The following is a 23,131-nucleotide window of genomic DNA, read 5'->3' as shown; positions in this document are numbered from 1 at the left end:
TCTGACCACTGCGTTCATCCAAAATTTGCATTTGCTTTGCCGAAGACGACGGAAGTAACATTTGACAGCACTTAAAGATCTGTTGTGAAATACGAGTAATTTTCGCCAAATTTGGCTGTACTTCGAGGAATGAGGGTAACAAGAGAAGGAGAAAGACCTTAAGTACCTCAGAGACATCGAAGAACGATATTGTCGTCAATCAGAGACTCGAAAATGCTAAGATTGTCCATGGAAGAAGCAACTGATACATCTGTACCTGAACGGAAGATAAGATCATCCTCAATTCGGGCCACTCTATGGGAGTGTGTGCGTAGCGCGTTCTTAAAAATTACAGAAGTTTGTCGAAACGCTTCAAAATTCTGCTTGTCGAGATAAATATGGATTGAATAGCGCCACCTGATTTTAGATTTCTCCCATCGATGACAAATAAACTGTTATGGCGAAAGAAATCCCCTAAGATATCTATGATATTTCTCCCATTCTTGCATTTGATCTTCACATGTTTCCATGTCTCCAATGAATATTTTAAAATAAATCGATAGTATCTGTCTTTATCATGTCTTTTGGAAGTTGTTGAATGTAAGATTTGTTAAGGACGCTTGTGCATAAATCAGGGAGGCTTACTGATTTGTATATAGGTGTGTAATACTTAGTGACAAATAATTTAGTTGTGACATTAAGAAATAGAATAGACATGAAAGTAAATATGTTATATGACGCAGGTAATGACTGTCTTCCCCATGGAAGAGCATCGGACATACAAAAGCTTATACACATGGTCTTATTAATAAATCTAAATAGAATGACCATACATACTTATCCGGCTTTATCTATTTCAATCTTCAATCATGAACTATAAATGAGATCAGAGGACACAAATAATTCGCCGACAAGCATGCCTACACAAGTTACGTGTTGACTGTGGCACAAACATCGACTTGTTCATCGGCGTCTCTATCTACACACTACATTAGCGTGACCGTCAATAATCGCAGATTAAAACCATTTCAGTGGTAAAGTGGTGCATCTTAAAAGAGCCAAACTGAAATACATTTAAAAATGTTTATCAAGTTTGCCAGCAATCTATTTAATGATTGAGTATGATTTTGTTCTTCGGACAGCGAAATATCTTTCTTCCCTTTTCCTGGTACACGAGCTATGATCGTTGATGTCCTATATGATTAGCATAAGACAAATATGTCCTTTTTCGTATTCTGTCTTTGTATTTAAGAAGCGTGGAATCAAACATAGTCTGCGATATACACATTGTTGGAAATCTTACTTGTTGCCGTAGATGCAACAGTTTTATTACTTGTACGAAAGGTAATATTTCCAAATTCTTACAATATCGTACCATCAATAATAACCCGAAGATTGCATCAAGCAATATTTGTTATTTCAGAATCACACTCGTTTTTACAAGACGTCCTAGTGTAGACTAGAAATGATTGTGTTAGGCATCATAGCCGTATAATACCTTGCAATAAAAATCCATAGAGGTCATATCAGGAAGTGATTACGGAGTCGTAACATGCATGAAACGATTCAGACATTCATGTAGCATAAGATGACTTGGATCGCAAATCTTAAAGAGAGAGTATGTTACCGGACCCCTTACATTCCAACTATTATCTCTATTACTGCACCAACCGTTGCTATTACTTCAAGACGTATTACAACATTGAAAGTGTGTTGACCTTCACCCCTTCCGCTGATCATCACGGGAAGACGCTACAGTGCATCATTTCCGGTTCTCAACGATCAGCCACGCTAAACGTGAGACGTATGTACAGTATCCAGTATCATTGTATAAATTATGGCATGCATTGTGAAAGTGTGTGTGTGTGTGTGTGTGTGTGTGTGTGTGTGTTTGAGTGTGCTTATGTGGGTGTACGTGTGCGTGTGTGTGTCTGTGCTTTGTATTAAAGAACATCTTAAAAGAAAATCATACTTTATTATGTATCTTTCAAATGTTTTACCGTCACTCTTTGAATGTTGGATTTCAAAAAAAAAAACAAAAAAAAAATTGTGTCTTGTGCCCTGACACAAACAATGGAGGATCTGGTGCTCCGCCTTATGATTTCTTGCTTTCTTTTTTTTTTGATAAAAGAAAGAAAAAGAAAGAATAAATAAAGCAGCGCAATGGGCGCACGCGGTCCTTTATTTTTTCCTTTTCTTTTTAAATAAAAGTACAGTGCATCAGAAAAAAAAAGCGCTTTAGCCCCTTGTCAGCTGGTAAAATCCCAGTCCGCTGCCTGGACTGTCTTCGTCCTGCTTTCCCCACAGTACAGTCGATGAGAGAGCATGCCCACATTTCGTCGTTATTGGCTTTAAAAAAAAGTAGGAATGCAAGCCTTAAATCGGGAGGCAGCAATTAGTGGACTTGCAATGCGTGGACTGTCGCAATTAAAAGGCTTCGCGCTACCGGCCTGTGAGGGCGCAAATTGAAGATGGAAAAGAAAAGAGTCCCGAATCGGGACTAAGGGCCCCGTCACACTACAGCGAATGCCCAACGAATGCCAAGCGAAAGCCCAACGAATTCGAAAATGTGAAGACAGTTTGCATGTCTGATGTTCTTTTAATTCATTAGCTATTCGTAGGGATTCGCAGAGATACGCTGGAGATTTGGGACCTGTTAAAAAAAAAAATCCGCTCTGGCAGCGTATCTCTGCGAATCCCGACTAATAGCTGATGAATACAAAGAACGCCAAGCATGTTACGAACTATTCTAGTATTACCAACGGATGTGAACATTATCTTCAAATTTTCAAATTTATTGGACATTCGTTGGGCATTCGTTGGGCATTCGCTGTAGTGACGGGGCCTTTATGACAACCCTATTAAAGTGGAAATTTTCTTTGTGCCCCCCCCCCCTTTTACGAAATTCCTGAATCCGCCCCAGCAAAGACACGCAATAAGAAACAAGTGCCTCTGGAGTAGATTTGTCTTTGTTTGTTTGTTTGTTTGTTTGCTTTTTGTATGCCTTCACGTTAGCGGGTATGCAACGCAATATCTGGACGTGGCACACTATTTGCTGTACTCATAACAAAGACAAAACAGCTGCTGGTGTAATTATTTGCCCTGCAGTTTAGCAAAAATCACATAAAATACTGACACTTTATTGTGTATTAAAACAGGAGAAACAATATTTTACAGAACTTGCAATAAGTCGATGAAATATTCCGCTTTCTATCTCTCCACACATTTCTCGTCCTACATACATTATTACATAGATTAATTTTTGTTACTGGAATGGGTCCACTTCATCCTGGGCATTTATAATTGTTCACTGACTATTTTTTTTTTTACCTCAAGTTTCCTATGAGTGATTTATCAACTCGAATAATTCCACAGGGATGATTGCTACTGTTAGATATTTATTAGTTACGATCCAGCAGGTTATTAACAATGTACATATAACGTATTTATGAAACTCTTTGGGGTTTATTACAGCTATCTTGTATGTTGCTCTGTGACAGATTTATTAAGCTTCTTGTTCTTGATGCGTATTGTAAATGAGATTTTACCATCGCTCAAAACAATTCATAACGAAAAAAAAACACTAATGAAGGTATCAACTTTGGCTCGATTTCCAATATTTTGTTCCTTAAAATCAATAAAAGAAGTCATTTCAAACATAAATGAACTACCTCTGTATCCTCAAGGTATCTATGTGACCAGGCATTACTTTGAAATGATGTTTAACTTAATATGAATGGACTTTCCTAACCTACCTGAACGGTGGGGAGAAAGAACACATTCATAAAAATGTTTACTGAAAAAAAGGAACTTTGAGAGTTCAAATGCTTAATCTCTTCAATCTGTGTTCTGTGCGATGAATAGGACAAAAAGAGAATGGAATCCTCCATTGAAACCGCAGTAGAGAAATTATCAAATACTTGAAATGAAATCATCCACACTTTTCAAATACATTCTATCGATGATTAATTCTAACTTTTAAAGCAGTAGCATTACTATTTCAGAAGTTATAAGAGTTGAAAGGGAAAATTGTGTAAGTGTGTATAAGAAACGAAAAGGGGCCTCTTCATTAGACACACCTAATCACACCATACTTGGAAAAAAAAAACAATTAAAGAAAACTGCAGAAACCACAATTTCCATTCATGTTTCTAATCCCAAACTTAAGGATAATATAGAATGAGAATTGCTCATTCAGAAAGTACGAAAACTACAGATTGACCTGGGTGAACTATTTTGTCTATTTTGAATCTTCACCTAAACGAGTGTATACAATATAAAATAGGGCAACATTTTGTCAATGTTGTGATGTACGGTCACATATTTTCAAGAGAGGGAGAAAGAAAAAGAGTATATAAAAATATTTTCAATAACATTCACATAAGTACTTGACTAAAAAAAAAAATAATCGGTGCTTTTATTAGTACCCGCATAAGTACAATCCTCAGCCAATGCCTTCACATAGCAAGTATGTTTATTTATATACAATAAGCCACCAAAATTATCGAATTGCATTTTCTAATTTATATGCGAATATTGAGAGACACAACAAAATGTGTCAAATATTACCCGCTGTGACTAAGAATTAAAAAAAGAAGCCATTATCAAATGCAATCATTTCATAACACATAAAAATGATTATGATGTAAACATAAATACTTATAAATCGTTATACCCATGAGAAATTGTAAGGTACAATAATACCAAAAATCTATAATGTCCCCCATTATTACTTGAATACAATTGTAGCTACAGGTTACGTTTTAGTGAAAAAAAAAACAGAGTTGTTTTAACTTTGCTTGAATATTGAAAAGTTATTGTACTCTAATTTGTTATGCGCAAATGTTATTGTGTACTCTATAAGATGAAAGTGAAATTAACTAAATTGACAATATACAGAATTGAGATATAAACATACTTTTCCTTGACATCACCTATTAACCTATTACATCACTAACGATTTCGGATTTCACCTACAGTATCTATTATTTGACATATAAAAGTTAGATGAGAGAAAGCTTATTATAACAGTGGAACCTACATCCTATAAGCTTTGCTTTTTAGTAGGTTCCTAATATTACACATCATTTTTGTCCTTATATATTTGCACAAATTTTTCTCAATTGATTGTTACGATACGCGTATTTTTTTTCCTAAAGACAATGGAATATAAAACTTCTGCGAAATGTGGAATATGGAACGAGACTGATAATACAAAAGAAACTTGGATCATTTGATAGGAAATGAACTCTGCACGATGCAGGTCCAATGTGAAATTTTATGTATAACTGCTTTCCCGAGTTGCAACTGAAATGAAAGAAATTTTCCGCTCATTCATGTACCTTCCCATCATGGCATGTAGATGGTCCGGCCGATAACGTGATAACTATCCAGACACGTGATCAGGGGTCTTCCTTGGAAATTGAATGTCATGTGATCCCTCAGAACCAACCACATCCAGCCATCGATTCATACGTCATCAAAGCTGATGGCGTCATACTCACCCAGTCATCTTCTCCTACTACTCGTATTTCTCCACGGCCTCGTTGGTGTATCGAACTGTCATGTGAGGGAAGGAACGACGTGGGACCGACATCGAGTACATCTATCTATTGTCCAAGAGGTAAACACGCACACGCACACACACACACACACACACACACACATACACACACACAAACACACAAACACACACATACACACACACCCACACATACACTGACACGCACATGCACAAACAAATGCAGCAATCAAAAACAGTTTTGAGCAGCTTGAATGCAACCATCGTGACAGGTAAATGAAAACCGTTCATATCGCCTTGTATTAAAATTTGATCGGGTTTCCATGGGGTATTCTTTGTATCTGTGACTGTGTATGTTTGTGTGTGTGTGTGTATGTGTGTGTGTGTGTGTTTGTGCGTGATCTTGTCCCATTGCTTTACTTGTACTTCAATCTTCCTCTTATCTTACTTAATCGGAATGCATATTCGTTTATTTGAATATATACGCACGTATGCATAGACCCTTTTTTTTTTCCTCCGGGAAATTGATTTTTTGAGCAAGCTCTGTTATTATTTTTTTTTTTTGCAGGTTCCCTCCATATTCCTTATCAGCGTGATAAAATCAAATTACTGACAAATCAAAGTGAATTTTATGAAAATCAAATTACGTAGATTACTTGTCTTCATATAATATGTGACCGTGCACCTCAAAACGAACATAAAGTCGCACACACTGATTTTGCGTGACGACTGAAAATAAGTGAAATTGGTCAACCTATCCGAACTTGACTATTTCATATTTTCTGAAAGAGCGGGTCCTCTTTTACATATTGCTAAAATTTGGTATCATAACACGGATAGGAAAGTGTGTTTTTTTAGCAGTTTATCTCGAACATTTTGGTAGAATAGTGTGAGTAGGTGTGTCTTTAGAATCCCTTTTTCATTTCTGAAAAACCCTGTCCACACTCTTCACTTTCAACTCTAATAACTTTTAAAAGGATAGCGCTACTGCTTTGAAAGTTGGCAGTAATTATGGACAGAATGTGTTAATGAGGCATGCCTAATTTCAGTTAAATCTGATAATCTCTTCATTGTCGTTACTCTGGTGGTTTACTTCCTGTTTTTTGTCCCATTCATCGCACAGCCAGCACGATTTGGTAAAGGTTAAGCGCTTGAATAGACACTGTTCTTCAAAGCCCCTTTTCTCAGTTCACACTTTTCCTGAGTTTGTGCTTTCTTTCCACTATTTAGATAGGTTAGGAGAGTCAATTTGATTTGAGTTATACATCATTTTAAAGCTTAAAGTCTGCTCTTTCAGAATATAGTCTTAACTAAAAATTCATGTCTGGCGACTTTTTGTTTGTTTTGAGGTGCAGGGTCACATATGTGCTTGTGTAGGTGAAGCTGTAACTACTTTTGTTTAGTATACTATAGTTTAGACTTTGTATTTGCTTCATGGTATTTCATCTTCTTGTATAAAAATGGTTAATGCTGCTTTGCAGTAATATTGATTATTTGGATATTCATGATAGATATAGATAAATGAAATGGAATGAAAAATGAACGACATAAGTCAAACATTTTGCATTTGATACCAAAGACCAATCGTTACAGAATTCTATGACTACAAAATAGGATTATTAGTTACCTTTCAACTCTCCTGATTTAGTATAGATAAATGTATCGTAATGTTGACAAGTGGAGTTCCGATGTTTTATGTTTGCCTGTACAGCACCTCCGCCAAATGATGCTATACAGGTTGAGTTCCAAGAGACTGGAAATTTCAGGGAGGTCGGAGGTCACGTTGATTTGACTGTATCCTGCGAAACAGCCCCTCATACTCGACCATTCCCGCCTATTGAGCGCTACGTCATCAAGCGAGATCTTCAAACATTGTCGACTTCCAACTCGTTCACCCTATCTCCTCGACCGGACAGCTGCATGAATATCACGTGTATTGGTGAAAATGACATCGGGTCGGCAACATCTGTTAGAACCTACTGTCCCAGAAGTACGACTATTCGTTTCATTGTATGTCATATGACATAAATTTTTACCTGTTTACGGTTCGTTGTGTTTATAAATATAGAACTAGCTGTCTCCTATGTGCATTGATACTAGCTCCGGCTATGAAGGGTACACACGTAGCGTGTGTAACAAGAAATGTGTCATTTATGCATGGAATTTCACAGGTATTGGTACAAAAAAGAATAACTGCATTTAGATAGGAAGTTGATACATATACGAAAAGTAAGGACGGATAAACGTGTGTGATCTATTCAGTTGCGACATGAGAGCCTTGAATGTTTATCATGGCTGTTCATATCTCCTCATTTTATGACATATCTTTCATATCAAATTCTGCTTCCCAGTCCACACCTCAATGTTCCTGATTTTCACGTACACGTTTTCTTTTTTGTTTTGTTTTGTTTTCATATTGCTTTGAAGATTGTGTCATTTCTGATAATTATGACGTTACGATTGCTCTCCTTTAAAATGGTTGACCTTTTATTTCGTCCTTATAGCATTCCCCTGTCAAGTAAAGATCCCTGCAAGGACTTTGTACACATCGATGTTACGACAAACCTCTCTCCTCATTTTACTTCCAAATGCAAACCTTTAAGCAACACAAAACTGTAAATTTCGTTGACAGATCCACCACGTGATCATATCATTGACATCGAGTTCGACGAAGGTTTGGATGACAATGGTCGAGGTATTGTCACCATTTCCTGTCAGGTGACCGACATCGACCAACCCTACCCTGCTTTCGAGAGGTATGAGATCAAAGTTGGAAGTGTGACAGTGTCAAACTTGAGCTCGTCATCGTTCACGGTATCGCCAAGCCCTCCAGGCTGCACGGACGTCACCTGTATTGGAATGAATGAACTGGGTTCCACATCAACCGTGAATGAATTTTGTCCAACAGGTATAAATTTTACAAATCAGTTCTTTTGTTTTCATTCCGTTGAGGACGGTTTGATTTTGCTACAGCACACATTTCCCATAAACACCTGCCCGAGTATACTCGGGACTCGTCCTCAACGGGTTAAAGAAAGTATCAAACCGGAATTGTAGCGAGAGAAGGTTGAGACTGATGAGAACCACGTGTTGTAATTGCATACTTGCAGCATGGTTTACCATTGACCTATGCGGTTTGGGTATTTTTGTGTGGGTGTTTTTTTTTTTATAGGTGATACGCCATCGGCGTATCACCTCTTGTATCTTTTATAGTAGTTTCTAACTGGAGGTTTCAAGTATAGCGAACAAAAGATCACTTATGCACTGACATAGCAACTCACCTGGCTCATCAGTCATAACCCATTGCAAGTGCTTCTGATCCTCTTTGGAAACCCCAACTCTCATACGTACAATCATGGACAATACTCATTTGACAGGACCCCGTTTGATTAAAAAAGGGTATTGTTGACTAGGAAAGCGAAAAGCATGTATCATATAGAGATGCTTGTATAGGTTCTCCGATATGGCAGCCAGTCGTCATGAGTAGACAATTCCTTCTGGAGTTTGAATAACATAGTATGCAACAAAGCACTCAACAAGTACACCTCAAAGTTTCCTTCAGGACTGATAACATCAAATGTATTGTACAATGGCAAAGCAAAATTTATGGTTGATTGCAATGCCCAGTTAAAGATGTCGGAGTGTATATTGTATATTTGCGGCCTGTTATTTGAAGTGATTTCTCAAGTAAACCACTTACAGTTATCACTTGTGATGGTACACAATGCTTGGTTAAATTGTTTCATGATATCCAATTCAGATCCTCCAAGGGAAGACATCATAACTCTGCAGATTGAAGAGCAGATAGTCGCGAGCGAGGTTAATCTTGTGATCACGTGTCACGTCGAACCACGTGACCAACCAACACCTCCAATCGACTCATATGAGATCTCCGTTGACGGCGACACGATTTCATCGTCAAATGTCCCGTCTGCGATTTTGGAATCTCGTCCCAACAAGTGTATGAACATCATGTGTGAAGGAAGGAACAGACGTGGCTCAACGCGTTCTACGGAGTTGTACTGTTTCAAAGGTAAATCTAGAATTTCTACTTTGGATTTTTTGGTGACTTTCACTGGATTCATCTCCTTCTGGAAACAGACAAAAAAAAAAATCAAGAAAATATGTGACCCTGCACCTCAAAACAAACAAAAAGTCGCCAGAAATGAATTTTTAGTTAAGACCATATTCTGAAAGAGCAGACTTTAAGCTTTAAAATGATGTATAACTCAAATCAAATGGACTCTCCTAACCTTTCTAAATATTGGAAAGAGAGCACAAAATCAGGAAAAATGTGAACTGAGAAAAGAGGCTCTGAAGTACAGTGTCTATTCAAGCGCTTAATCATACCAAACCGTGCTGGCTGTGCGATGAATGGGACAAAAAACCAGGAAGTAAACCACCAGAGTAACAACAATGAAGAGATTATCAGATTAAATTGAAATTAAGCATGCTTCATCAACACATTCTGTCCTTAATTAATGCCAACTTTCAAAGCAGTAGCATTACCCTTTTAAAAGTTATTAGAGTTGAAAGTGAAGAGTGTGGAAAAGGTTTTTCAGAAATGAAAAAGGGATTCTAAAGACACACCTTATCACACTATTCTACCAAAAATGTTCGAGATAAACTGCTAAAAAACCACACTTTCCTGCCCGTTTTATGATACCAAATTCTAGCATAATGTAAAAGATGACCCACTCTTTCAAAAAATATGGAAAAGTAAAGTTCGGCTAGGTTGACCCATTTCACTTATTTTCAGTCCTCACGCAAAATCAGTGTGTGCGACTTTATGTTCGTTTTGAGGTGCACGGTCACATATACAAATATGCATTTTATTTTGATTTGCATTTTGATTAGTAGTGTAAGAATGGAGGCCAATGGTATTAATATTTGTCACATCTGCAGAAGATGTGGCAACCATTCGAAGGAATGGATATGAAGTGTAGTGAATGTACATTTCTGAGTTACCATTAGTTAGCATCTTTCCTGCGTCTTGTTAACTAAAATTTCCAAAATGTTTGTTGGATGTTTCATATTCATCTACAAATGACATGATGGTAGCTGATCCTTTATCTACACGTGTATATTAAATGACAACAGATGACATAATCGATGTTCAGTTCAACGAGCGCGTGGGAGAGAACAACGGGAAAATCTACACAGTGGTCTGTCATATCGACGAGGAGTACCAGCCGACACCAGGTATCCATACCTTCCTCATCACAGCCGATAACGTCACGCTCTCATCCTCCCGCTCGCCGTCGACTGCCTTCACTCCTCGGGCCGACGGGGGCACCGAAGTCTCCTGTACGGGACGGAACGATTTTGGCTCTACCACTGCAACCAAGACCTTTTGCCCGTCAGGTAAGCTGTAGCATAACCCTGAAAACATATTTAAAGAAGGAATTTATCAAACAAATTTATCAATCTATGCCATTTCGCTTCTGGGTTAATTTGTAAATAAGGTCCCGACATTGTTATCTTAATGTGTTCTTTAGAAACAGCAGTGGAAATACAGGATAGTTACGGGGATCGTGAGATAACTATCATCCTGACAATATCAAAGACAGAAGAGATTTCTGGATGATGTCTGAATATTCCGAGCTTCATTACCATCCTTTTAAAAAAACAACTTTATTTTTAAACAACTCAACTTTCTGGGGAAAAGAAAAGAAAAAACAACAACAACTGGGGCCTGTTTTATGAAGAGTGATATTTGATTATATAGTTGATTTCTATCATTAGTCTATGGCAGCCTGTCTGGTAAGGAAATTTATAATACATTAAAACGGGGCCCTGGAAAGCTAGTCACTGAATGTAATGCATAAAAACACTAGTTTATAAAAAAGGACCTTCCTAGTACTTTGAATATTTTCAGTGCCTTGCTTTAACCAGAAATAATGTTATGTGTTTGCGATATTTTATTCAAACTGAGATATTCACAAACAGATGTTAGGACAAACTCTCACACTCTCACACACACACGCACACTAACACACCTGCGTGTTCCTAAAGTATTTTCAATAAAAATAAATTGGATTTTTTACAACACCCCTACAGAGATGTATATTTAAGAAAGGTACCCGCTAAGGGCTTAATTGCGCTTTACATTGTTCTGTTTCTGCGCGACCGTGGCATTCTATGGCGTTCTTGACCAATGTACACTTAGTCTCTAGGAAAAAAGTGAAAAATCATATATTATCATATTGATTTAATTTCATATATATATTTTTTTTTTGGGGGGGGGGGAATTAAGAAAGTGCAAGCGATGGATGTGATTGCTAAAAAGATAATGTACGTTGTTTTGACCAAGGTTCGATTCAGATTAACCGTTTTGTTGTTAAAACACATAATGATACATCATCAAATAGTAAAGCATTGAATGAATTTAACTTATACTTCTCCTTCACAGGCTATTTTTAGTTACTTTACTGTTCATCAAGTAAATGACAACCGCATCTATCGCCTGCGATTGAGAACCTGGGCCGGTATTCAAATCCATACTTAAGTTAAGTCTGTTATTGAGCTTAGGATTTTACTTGGCTAAGTAGTTTACTTAAGTCGTATTCAAATGCTGAGCAAAGAATTGGCTTAAACTTAGCGAAGATCGATGACATCGCCCGAAGATAAGTTTTTTACTTATGACGTCACGATTTTTGCGCGATGTCTTGGCCAAAATGGGCAGACGATCACCGCTGCGCTGTGCGACGATTTCCTATGGGAAATTACGTGTTAATTGTTTTTCGCACAAACCTTTGTCTAACGTACATGTATTACTCGGAGATCATAGCTACATGTTGTATCTAAGATGGAAGGCGACGAGAGAAGAAAGAAGAATTTTAGTGAATTAGAGAAATATGAGCTGGTGGAGGGGTACAGAGAGTATGAGGCGGTCTTAAAGCCCAAACTTGGCCAGACCGTGACTCATAAAGACAAGGAACGGGCCTGGGCAGCAATCACCATCAGGGTGAATGCTGTTTCGAGGGTAAGGAGGTCGGTGCCCGAAGTAAAAAAAAAATGGAACAACCTTTCCAGCACTATGAAAGAGCACCGTTATCAGGAAAGACAGGAGATGTCAAAGACAGGTATGTTGATTTATTTGATTTATTGGAATAATGAGGTGATATATAAGTAATATGTTACGTGGATATAGAGAGAAACATATGGAACAAATCGTAGATGGCGCAGTAAGAATAACAAGAAAAGGTCAAAATTGGGTCAAATCTTGCGCTTGCGCATAGCAAGTTTAGCCCTTTTCACGATCGACCTAGAGCTCTTCGCTGTCTGTGAAACTGCTCACAAATCACGGTTTTTGTCGGCTGCATACAGTATCAATTTTACTTTTAAAGACAAGTTAGGTCTAGACTACTCCGTCAAAACTTCCAGCAAGCGAGGACGATTTGTATCAGCTTATCTTTCGATTGTTGGATTTGTCAGTACACAGCTCGGGCTCAAGGCGCAATTCAACCATCACTCCGTCAGTCATCCTGCACGCGGGCCACTGGCGGCAGCGCTGCCCCAGGGTGCTCAGTGAAAGCCTGTGCATCATGCATCATCAGTTGCTCCTGTGCAGCTGCATGCTGTGATTAAACTATCCAGTTACATGTAGACTCTAGTCTCCTGTTCTGAGTGATACTAGTTTGAGGGTTCTTCGGATCTCGTTCAGCAAAGAAATAAAGCTAAGTTTTCATTCTACATTTGATTTTTTTTCAACATTGAATATGTAACGGGCTAAGCGTATGCACAAACTGGCCAAATACAAGTCAAGGGTAATTACTAATCGGTAGTGTGGTGCTTCCATTCATTTTTGAATATCTGTTTCAGGAATACTTTCTAAATGATCATTGCAGCTTGTTCGATTCCATTTTCAAACAAATGTGATTTTGTATTTTCTACAGTGTAATTGAGGAATCACAGTTTAACAAGTTAGAATTAGAGCTAGTGTTCTACATTGTATGTAGAGCTTCTAGATCTCAATCTTAAGATTCACAGAGCAGAGTATTTTGGATGTGTGATTGATGAACTTCTAAATATTTTTGTATGTGCACATTGACCGCATACTGGCATTACTGCACATATTATGCAAATTAAATTATGCATGTTTTCTTTGGTACGTAGATGTATCACTTTACAACTACAAACTGCTGAACAGAAACTGGGACATGTAGATCTAGATGTTGTACGGTATTTATAAGAGTTTAATAATAATATTGTCTAAGTTAGATTTAGGGTTTGCCGGTATAGCCTGAAGTTATTGGCGTGGCAGTGTTGACCGATAAATATGTCGAATTGGTCGAGGAATTTGACAGAATGTAATTAGTACGCAAAAATGTGCGTGTCCGGTAATACCATGCGTCCGCTAATACCAATACCATGCTTGCCCCCCCCCCCACTTTTTTTTTCCAGTATTGACAATAGTTCTTCATTTCCTACCACAGCGGGGCCCTGAAGCATTTCTTTAGGTCCCAATTCCACGTTGTGAGGCAATGTACAATTGTACTGATACAGATTGTATATATCCACAGCCCTCGTTCACAATTCCCCTCCTGACCAACAAATGTCAATGAAAAAAGTGAAGTTCCCTGACTAATCGAATCTGACATATTTATTGGTCAAGACCATAGACATATCAATTAAAATTACTAGGCGGAAAGCTTTGTGATACGTCAGCATGTTAAGCATTGTTCTAGGACCGGCCCACTGGAATCAATTGAACGCACATATAGAGGGTCACTGAATAGCTGAATAATTCATCGTTAGTGGACGGTGGTGACGTCACGGGCGTACATGTAGCTGCGTTGTGTGTGGCGCACAACAATAAGACCAGCATGTATCAAGAACGAGGCTCAGGCATTCAGTAATGACATTGGTTAGTTTTGTGTGTGTGTAATTTGTAATCATGAATGATAATTTGTTTACAAATTCGATATAAACCTGTGACCTATTTTCTTTACCTGTGATCACGTGAGCATTCACAGTTCGCTGACCCAACAGTTTTTCAAATTGCGTCGCAGTAATTAAAACAGTTATTGCGCGTATCATCTAACAAAATGAATTATTCAGTGACCCTCTATTTGTGCGTTCAATTTATTTTTACAAAATGGCAGGGCTTGACCCCCCTGGTCAAGACTCAAGTGGCAGTGATGACAGGACGACATATACATTGTGTTGTGATGTGCATCGTATAGACATGGAATGGTGTATGTATTTATCACCATTAATTCATTGACAATCACACGAACCAACAAATTGGTCCCTGTTGGGCGCAAACACAATTTCGAGGAAAACGCGGATAAAGTTTGGGCGGGTTTCGGATTTGTTTTGTACATATAAAATGAACTGTATGCTATAAAGAATATCCCTTGTAAGAAAGCCTGAATTCTGCTGCTTACTATGATGGTAGTATAAACCTTATACAGTCAAAAAATTTATTACTTCAGCAATGTAAAGTGAACCTGGTTACATGCACTGTGGTAGATGTAATGATTCAATGGTTTACAGACCGGGAAGTTAATGTGCATGATCTTCGAACCGTCGAATCACTAAGATTGCATTGGATAGCAAATGATGAGCGAGACTAGAGACTAAAAGTGGCAAATGCTAGCCCTAACCCTATCCCTAACCCCACCTCTGCAGGCATAGGTATAATTTCATTACACCTATGGCTGCTTGGCATTAAGTTCTGTAGTGAACTGATACTGAATGAAAAAAGAAAATGAAATTCTGCTTTTTCCTTAAAAAAGCATTCATTGACATATTCAATGTTTCAATTTCAATAAAAGTTAAGATAAATGTGAAGCAGTATAAGTCAAGAATGACTTGGTTTGTAAAAGGTTTTGGACTGTATTGTCTGAATTTATATATATTTTTTGTAACCGTTAAAATGAAGGCAGGGATGACGTTTTTTTTTAGTCAAATAAAAGTAGAAAAGAAGAACAGAAATAACAGTGTTTGGGTGTACCTCGGACATCAACTTCAGTTGGTAAAATCAAATATCAATGACATTTTCACTTGGAGAGAATTCACAGATTTGTTTTTTTTCCATTTTTCTCAGTCCCACCTGTGCTTTGTACCACACAGTTGTACCATGGACCTACATGTACTACAAATGGACATTCATTACTCGTTAAGTAATTCATGCACCTGTTTCTGTCAAAAGCGTCACAAAAACATTTTAAGCTTGCTTTCCTGCTTTGATCTTACCATCACCGCCGACAACCAGCCTGGATAAAAACAAGACGACGCTTTGATAAATCTAAAAACTGATGTGCAGAAGATAGTAATTCTCTTAAATCAAGAAAAATGCATGTGCAGTTGTAGTGTACATTGGGAAATTATCGCTCAAGTAATTTCATTTGTGAAATGCGCGTACTTTACAAGAGAAAGCAATTATTTTGACAGGTTGATTGTGATTTGTAATCTAATTTCCCTCATTTTTCGCACATTGTTCCAGAGTAAACATGGACAGTAACCGTAGATGACATGTATGTCTTGTCATTAAGCCATGTTTCATGCTTGTCCACAAGTGTCCACTTCAGTAATTTCAATTTTGTGGCAGGAAAACTGTCATGTTTTCGGGTTTGCTTCTCCCTTTCATCAGTATTTATTCAAAGGCAGTTGAGTCTGAAAAGGTACCTCAGCAAAATAAGACTGCAATTAGGGAAATGGTTCTTTTGTCAATGACCATGCACGATTGCACAAGCGTCATTATCCCAGCACCTGAATGTACGCATGAAAAGATGCACATAATCAGGTGGCAGCGGTGATGATGGGATCAAAGAAAGACCTTCGTTTCTAGTCCATGTATAGTACAGTTGTAGGTCCATGGTTGTACATAATAGCCAACAGTGTACACGTGCCCTAACTCTACCCCATGCCATAAATCTACCCTTTACCCTAACCCTAACCTACTTTCCAGTCTTTAGTCTTGCTCATCGTCAGACGCCCGATCGCAGTTTAGTGCGTGCCGTCACAAAGGTGAAATCGCTCGTCTAACATACTTATGAGCGTTTCTGTGTTTGTGTGAATGTTTACGTGTGAGTGTATACATTTGTGTGTTTATATGCATATGTGTGTATGTGTATGTGTTTCAGTGTATGTGTGTGTGTGTCTGTGTGTGTGTGTGTCAGTATGTGCATGTGTGTATGTGTCTGTTAGTGTGCTTACAAGTGAGTATATGATACGTGTGTGTTTGTGTCCATGTGTGTATGTGTGTGCATTTGTGTCTGATGCGTGTGCATTTATGCATGTGTACGTGTGCGTATACAGTGTGTATGTTTACATGTGTGTCTGTGTGTATGGTGAGTTCTATGTGTGTGCGTGTTAGTGTTTAGTTTGTGTGTGTGTTCGAGTGTTTGTATGTGTATGTGCATATATGTGTATATATGTGTATGAGTGTGTCTGTGAGTGTGTGTATATTTGTGGTTGTGTGAATGTGTATATGTATGTTTTTGTGCGTGTGCGTTAGGGTATGTGTGTGAGTGCATCTGTATGTGTGTTTGTGTTTGTATACAGTAATATACGTACAATGTATATGCATGTGTGTGCGTGTGTGTGTGTGTGTGGGCTAGCATGTGTGTGTATATTATGTTTATGATGCAGGTTTGGAGGCACGCGCACATAGTACATACAATGTACACATGTTTCGATTGGCGGTCAGGGCCAAATTTTACTTGCAATTTTCTCTCAATTGACATTATATTATGACTTTAAAAATTGAAACAGAATAGTCTTTTGTTTGAACTATCTAAAAATGGGAAAAAGTGAAAATCCAATATGTTGACCATTTTTGACGGATTCGTCGGTTCATGTGATCGCCAATGAATTGTTTCGCAAGCTAAAATGTCAGTTTAAAGTACTTGGATGTAGGCTTGGGCCAAAAATATGAATATTTGCAAATAACAAGTGTATGGTGTTAAGGAAAAAGATCTTCATGCATAATATATAATGGCCCAGACTCCAGCCAGTCAAATTTATAGCTGATCAACATATATTTGAGGACATTAAATTAATAAGCCAGTTCGGAGATAGCTCATGTCCACATGGGTACAAATGACCTTTCATTTTTTGCAGTTGGTTAGGCACTTAACTAAATTCAAAGCGACATAATGCTGCAGCTTGCCCAACATAGCAATTTATGGAACTCGTATTCTAACAAAGAATGAACCTGTGTAGATAAAGTGACCAGGATGGTTTGTCAATCAACACTTTGGGAAGCATCTATTTCATTGTGCTGTTTTGACTACATTAACAATCTTTTTCTGTTAACATTGCCAAATACCAGGCTTGCTGTCAGGTGGATGTACTGTCAGGCACTATTTATAAGGATTCCACGAATAATCATAACATTACAGTTGCTTATCTCAGTGAAATAAAAAACCAGCTTGTCTCTCGGTACAAATGACCTTTTTCTGCTCATGCTCAAACTGGAACTCCGAACTGGCTTATTTTACTAGACATTTTAAACTTTCCTTTAACCTGGGGGCCAATGCAATAATGAGAGGAGGTATCTGCCTTGTCTAAAAAGTAATGTCACACGCATAAACACACACACACACACACACGCACATGCAAACTTAGCTCAAGAGCTTATTATAAAGTGATTCTCATCTGAAATCGGCAAGACGTAGACTATATATTTACAAAGTTATCGTCACCTGTGTCTTCTGTTTTTTTTCATGTGGATTTGAGGTGGTGGAGGACCAGTCTGTGTGATGACTGACATTGACGAGAGAGTTGAGAATGCCATTGGAGCCAACTCAGCAGCCTTGATTGGCATCCTCAATGGAGCAAATTCCTTGTAAGTTATTTTTCAACCAAATCTCTTGGAGTGAACCTGAGTTTCTTGTTTTGTTATGTAAAAAATAAAATGAAATCGTCAATGAGTATGATATTGTGTAAAGTCTTTATAACAAGGACCTCTTAACCAGGAAATTTGGGTTATTGTATTAATATTCTGTTACAGTGTACCGTAAAACGAATTTTCGCGTGCACTTTAATTTCACGAGCGCCAAGATTCGCGAAATTAAAATGCACGCGAAAGTCCTTGTTTACACTATATGCATTGAATGCCAGTGGCACTTGGAGAATATTTAATGCCATGAAAAAGGCTGTTGGCTCCAATTTGCGAAAAATTCATGCCGCGAATATATCATGTTTTACTGTATATCAGTATTCAAGAAATAATAAAAAAAAAAATTAATAATTTCATTGGTATCTCAGAAATATAGGTATATATATATTTCTTTATCCGATATTTTGTTATGTCTAATCTCTTTCTATTGAATTTGCACTGTATCAGTACAAAGTGATTCAAACTTTAATGTATAAGATCTACAGAATTTTTTTTTTAGGGGAATACATGTATGAAAATTTAATAAAAATTTATAAATGAAATTTTAATATGTCACATTCTGGGGGGAGCATTTCCTGCTAAAACATTGTAATGATGGTATTACAAATTGTGTTGCTATGATATAACCAACTCATTTGAATATTCATAAGAAAGGGTTAAAGCACACAAATGGTTTTGGTAAGTTAACTTCAAAAAAATAAAACTTGTTCAGTATTTGATAAAGCTCTTTCAAATAAATATTTGTAACAACTTTCACGCTTGGAACTGAAATAAGAATTACAATGTAACAAATTGATGATAATTACAACTTGCAAAGTGCAGATAACGCTCATCATTTTTTTTTTTTTTTGGGGGGGAAGGCCCACTGAACAATAAAAAAATAAAAATTAAATCATTTTAGATACAAAATAGCAGTTTCAAAGCAAATCATGACTCCTTGATGAATTGCCTTTATAATCATCAAATATCTGATTTTCTTTTTAAAAATTATATCAAATTTAATAAAACTATCATTGTATTTTAATAAAATTTAATGAAATGTGAGATTAAAAAATATCCGTACTAGTTTATTGATTTGATTTTTGTCATATTTGGCCTATTGTATAAAGGGAAATTTCTTTTTAAGAAATGACTTATTAATGACACCTTTTTAATGATAATATTGACTGGCCTGTAAGAGATAGGAGACTATATTGCCCGATTTGAAATCAAATATTGCCCAAGCAATATTTGTGGGCAAAATTTGATTTAAGAGAGGGTAAAGATATAGTCTGGATGTTTGAAGGCCAGTCAATACTGTTATTATTAAGTGGAAATCCTGAAAATTGTGTCAAATGATTAATAAAATGAATGTAGAACCGAAACAATAACCACCGCTCCCTTGATCATACAACTTGAATGGGACGTATGACATAAATAATGGAATATGTGTACAATTGTAGTTATGAAACAGGTACACGCTATTAAAGCATGGCTGTATGCAGCAGGGGAAGGGGGGGGGGGGCATTCCCCCCCCCCCCACGTAAATTTTCAAAATTATATATTTTTATTAATAATCATTTTAAATTTCCCTCAATTCGCCCAAAATAGGCATTATATTATTCAAATCTTGTAAAAGCTCTAAGAGTTCCAACTTGTATAGTTTACTGTTTGTGGAAATATGACAATATTATTAAAACAATTTTGTGATTTCTCACTTTTCTTGCAGGCGTGGACTGATACCAGGCCGACAAGCTGCATCATCAGCTGAAGTCCCACCACTACATAGGAGAGCCCCATCACCAGCAGCTGGAGCCCCACCACCATCACCACCACTACCACAAGCTGGAGCCCCCCTGCCACCGGTAGCAGCTGGGGCCCCCCCGCAACCGGCAGCTGCAGCTAGAGCCCCCTTGCCACCACCAGCAGCTGGAGTCCCTACGCAACCTTCCACAGCTAGAGCCCCCCTGCCACCGACAGTACCTGGAGCCTCCTTGCAACGAGCAGCAGCAAGAGCCCCCCTGCCACCAGCAGCAGCTGGAGCCCCACCACAACCATCAGCAGCTAGATCCCCCCTGCCACCTACAGTACCTGGAGCCTCCTTGCAACGGGCAGCAGATAGAGCCCCCCTTCCACCAGCAACAGCTGGAGCCCCACCACAACCGGCAGCAGCTAGAGCCCCCCTGCCACTGGCAGCAGCTGGAGCCCCACCACAACCATCAGCAGCTAGAGACCCCTTGCAACCGGCAGCAGCTGTTGCCTCACTGCCTGGGAAGTCAAACAAGAGGCGTAAGTCAGAGGGCCAACTCTACAACACATACCTGGAATGGGAGATAAAGTGCTCTCAGGAGAAATTCAAGAAACTTCAAGCGGAGCAGGCGAAGTTGGAGCTAGAGAAGGAGCTGCTCACCTTGAAAATAAAAAAGGTGAAGATGGACATTGATGGAGAACACTTTCTCCGGTCTCTTACTGAACAGTAAGGATGCCAAGGGTGTGGCAGTCTATGGTTAGGCCCCCCCCCCCCCCCCAAAAAAAAAAAAAAAAAAAAAAAAAATTGTATACCCTTTGCGACCAACTGAAAATCCTGGAAATTTTGGCTCGGGTTTTTTATTTATTTATTTTATACTATTTCAATTTTTTTCCCCAAAGTTTTCATCTACAAATTTGTGATCTATTTTTTTAACGCAAAATGAAAAATGTGTTTGAAAACATAAATACCTAAAGAAAAACAGATGAAAGAAAACAACAAAATACCGACACTCTTGGATTTTGGGAATTTGTACTTTTTAATAAGGGCAAGCAAACATATTTTTTTGGGGGGTGGCCTTTTGCGTAGACGCTTGAAATGTGTATCACCTACTGCCAATTGATATATCTTGTTCATTTGGTCATCATTAAATAAATGACCTCTGTACCTTGGCCTGGCAGGGGTGTCACTATTGAAATCTAGAATGTATGAGCCCAGTCTCATTTATGGTTTTGCATATGTACTCTCATGTTGAAAGATGTGTATATATGCTCCCTCTTCCACCACACCTGAGCATGTTTCAAAATTGTTGATTTATATCCTTTGGGATCATGGGTGGGCTCAATTACATTCAAGTTACATTTCTGATTACATTCCAGAGATGATTCAAGGACTTAAAAGACTATTAGTCATTACAATATCCTGCCAAAGCAAAGCTACATTGTAACCTATTGTCCTGTTAATAGTAGAGGATCCCATTTGCAGGTTTAAAGCCTGATAATTTGCAAACTTAGTGCCATTTTAAAGTAGATATCGATAGAGAACCACCATAGAAATACATTTTATGTAAGTTATTGTAATAATAATGTAATTTATGATAATTGATTGATATTTAATTTCATGTGGGATTAACTCCAAATTCAAAACAAGGAAAAGTAGAAATTACGTGGTGCGTAACATATGTCCCCGCCGGAAGTAGCATTTAGTGGCAAAATGTAAAATATAGGTAAAAAATGAAGGTCAAAGAAGTCAAAGGTCAAATTTCTGTGTAGAAGTTTTGAAGCCCTCACCTAGTGCCATCACCAAGCAAACGGAATCGAAATTGGGTTATAAATGGCGAAGGAGTAGCATTTTGTATTCAATGTACAATATAGGTAAAAAACCAAGGTCAAACGTCAAAGAAGTCAAAGGTCAAAATTCCATGTAGAAGTTTTGAAGCCCTCACCTAGTGCCATCACATAAAGCAAACGGAATCGAAATCGGGTTAGAAATGGCGAAGGAGTAGCATTTTGAAGCAAAATTTACAATATAGGTCAATGGTCAAGGTCAAAGGTCACAACTGAAATTTTGTGTAGAAGTCTCAAAGCTCCCATGTAGTGCTATCACATAAAGCAAACAGAATCAAAATTGTCTCATAAATGACAGAGAAGTAGCAAATTGAACAGTTTGATCACGCACGGACGCACAGACGGACGGACGGACGGACACACACACGTACGGAGCCCGTTTCATAGTCCCCTGCTCGAACTCGTTTGGCAGGGACAATTAAGGAAAATCTAGTATATATTTTTGCTTCCTATTCCTGTTCTATGAAATATTGTTAGTTTAAACTTCACAGATGTTGTTCTGGGGTCAGAAGCCATCTGTAGAAGAAATTTGGGAAAGATTTTCAGTGGCTTGCAAGTTGCAAATGGGATCCCCTGCATGTACCTTTAAGAACTGCTCTGGCTAATCCTGGAATGTCATTGAAAATGTAATTGAATGTAACTAGAATGTATTTAAGAATTGTGATTGAAACCAACTCCTTTTTGGATTGAATTTTATGGCAAATGTGCCTCTCATTTTTGATCCTGGAGTAGGTAGCTACAGGGGAAACTCGGTATAACGAACACTGCTATTACGAGATATCGGTTATAATGAAGAAATTTTCCAGGTCCCAAATTTCCTCCACACAAGTCTATGTAAAATGCTACTCTTTATAGCGAGATCGGCTATAACGAAATAACTGCTATAATGAGATAAATTTCAGACTTCCAAACAAAGAAAAACATAGCCAATCAAACCTGCTATAGCGAGTTAAAGCAAAATGTCTTCAGTAAAGCTTTACTTCGCCTATGCCATCATCTTCCGAGATTGTAAAGCTTGATGTGCCGAAAACTGTCCTTGTACACACATAATTATTTTCCTTCAGTGCACTCTAGCTAGCACTGCATGTTGTACGTGTAAGTGTGTGTGTGCGCGCACACTGATACATGCAAAAAATGTGGTGGGACAGCCATATGTATACATCACATCATCATGACGTTTAGCAGGTGTGAGGAAATCTGATGCT

The 23,131-nt window shown here is 38.0% G+C and overlaps 1 protein-coding gene across 1 annotated transcript; it reads left to right on the top strand.

Moving 5' to 3' along the window:
• The first annotated feature begins 17,342 nt into the window (after positions 1-17,342).
• On the top strand, positions 17,343-20,846 carry LOC139732095 (uncharacterized). The gene is made up of 2 exons (XM_071642964.1): positions 17,343-18,299; positions 20,062-20,846. Exons 1-2 carry the CDS (start codon positions 18,214-18,216, stop codon positions 20,810-20,812), a joined length of 837 nt encoding a protein of 278 aa, XP_071499065.1. The 5' UTR covers positions 17,343-18,213; the 3' UTR covers positions 20,813-20,846.
• The last annotated feature ends 2,285 nt before the right edge of the window (positions 20,847-23,131 follow it).

Source organism: Diadema antillarum, unplaced genomic scaffold (assembly GCF_040938485.1).
Source record: "Diadema antillarum isolate AM-2024a unplaced genomic scaffold, OU_Dant_1.0 seq00000399_RagTag, whole genome shotgun sequence".
NCBI lineage: Eukaryota > Metazoa > Echinodermata > Echinoidea > Diadematoida > Diadematidae > Diadema > Diadema antillarum.
Note: the sequence above shows the minus strand (reverse complement) of the source record. Positions and strands in the feature narration are given on the sequence as shown.

Excerpts from the sequence above, each read along its gene's own strand:
- LOC139732095 (XM_071642964.1), top strand. The coding sequence starts at position 18,214 with ATGACTGACATTGACGAGAGAGTTGAGAATGCCATTGGAGCCAACTCA. Across the intron at positions 18,300-20,061 it reads CTCAATGGAGCAAATTCCTT|GCGTGGACTGATACCAGGCC; the intron begins GTAAGTTATTTT and ends CTTTTCTTGCAG.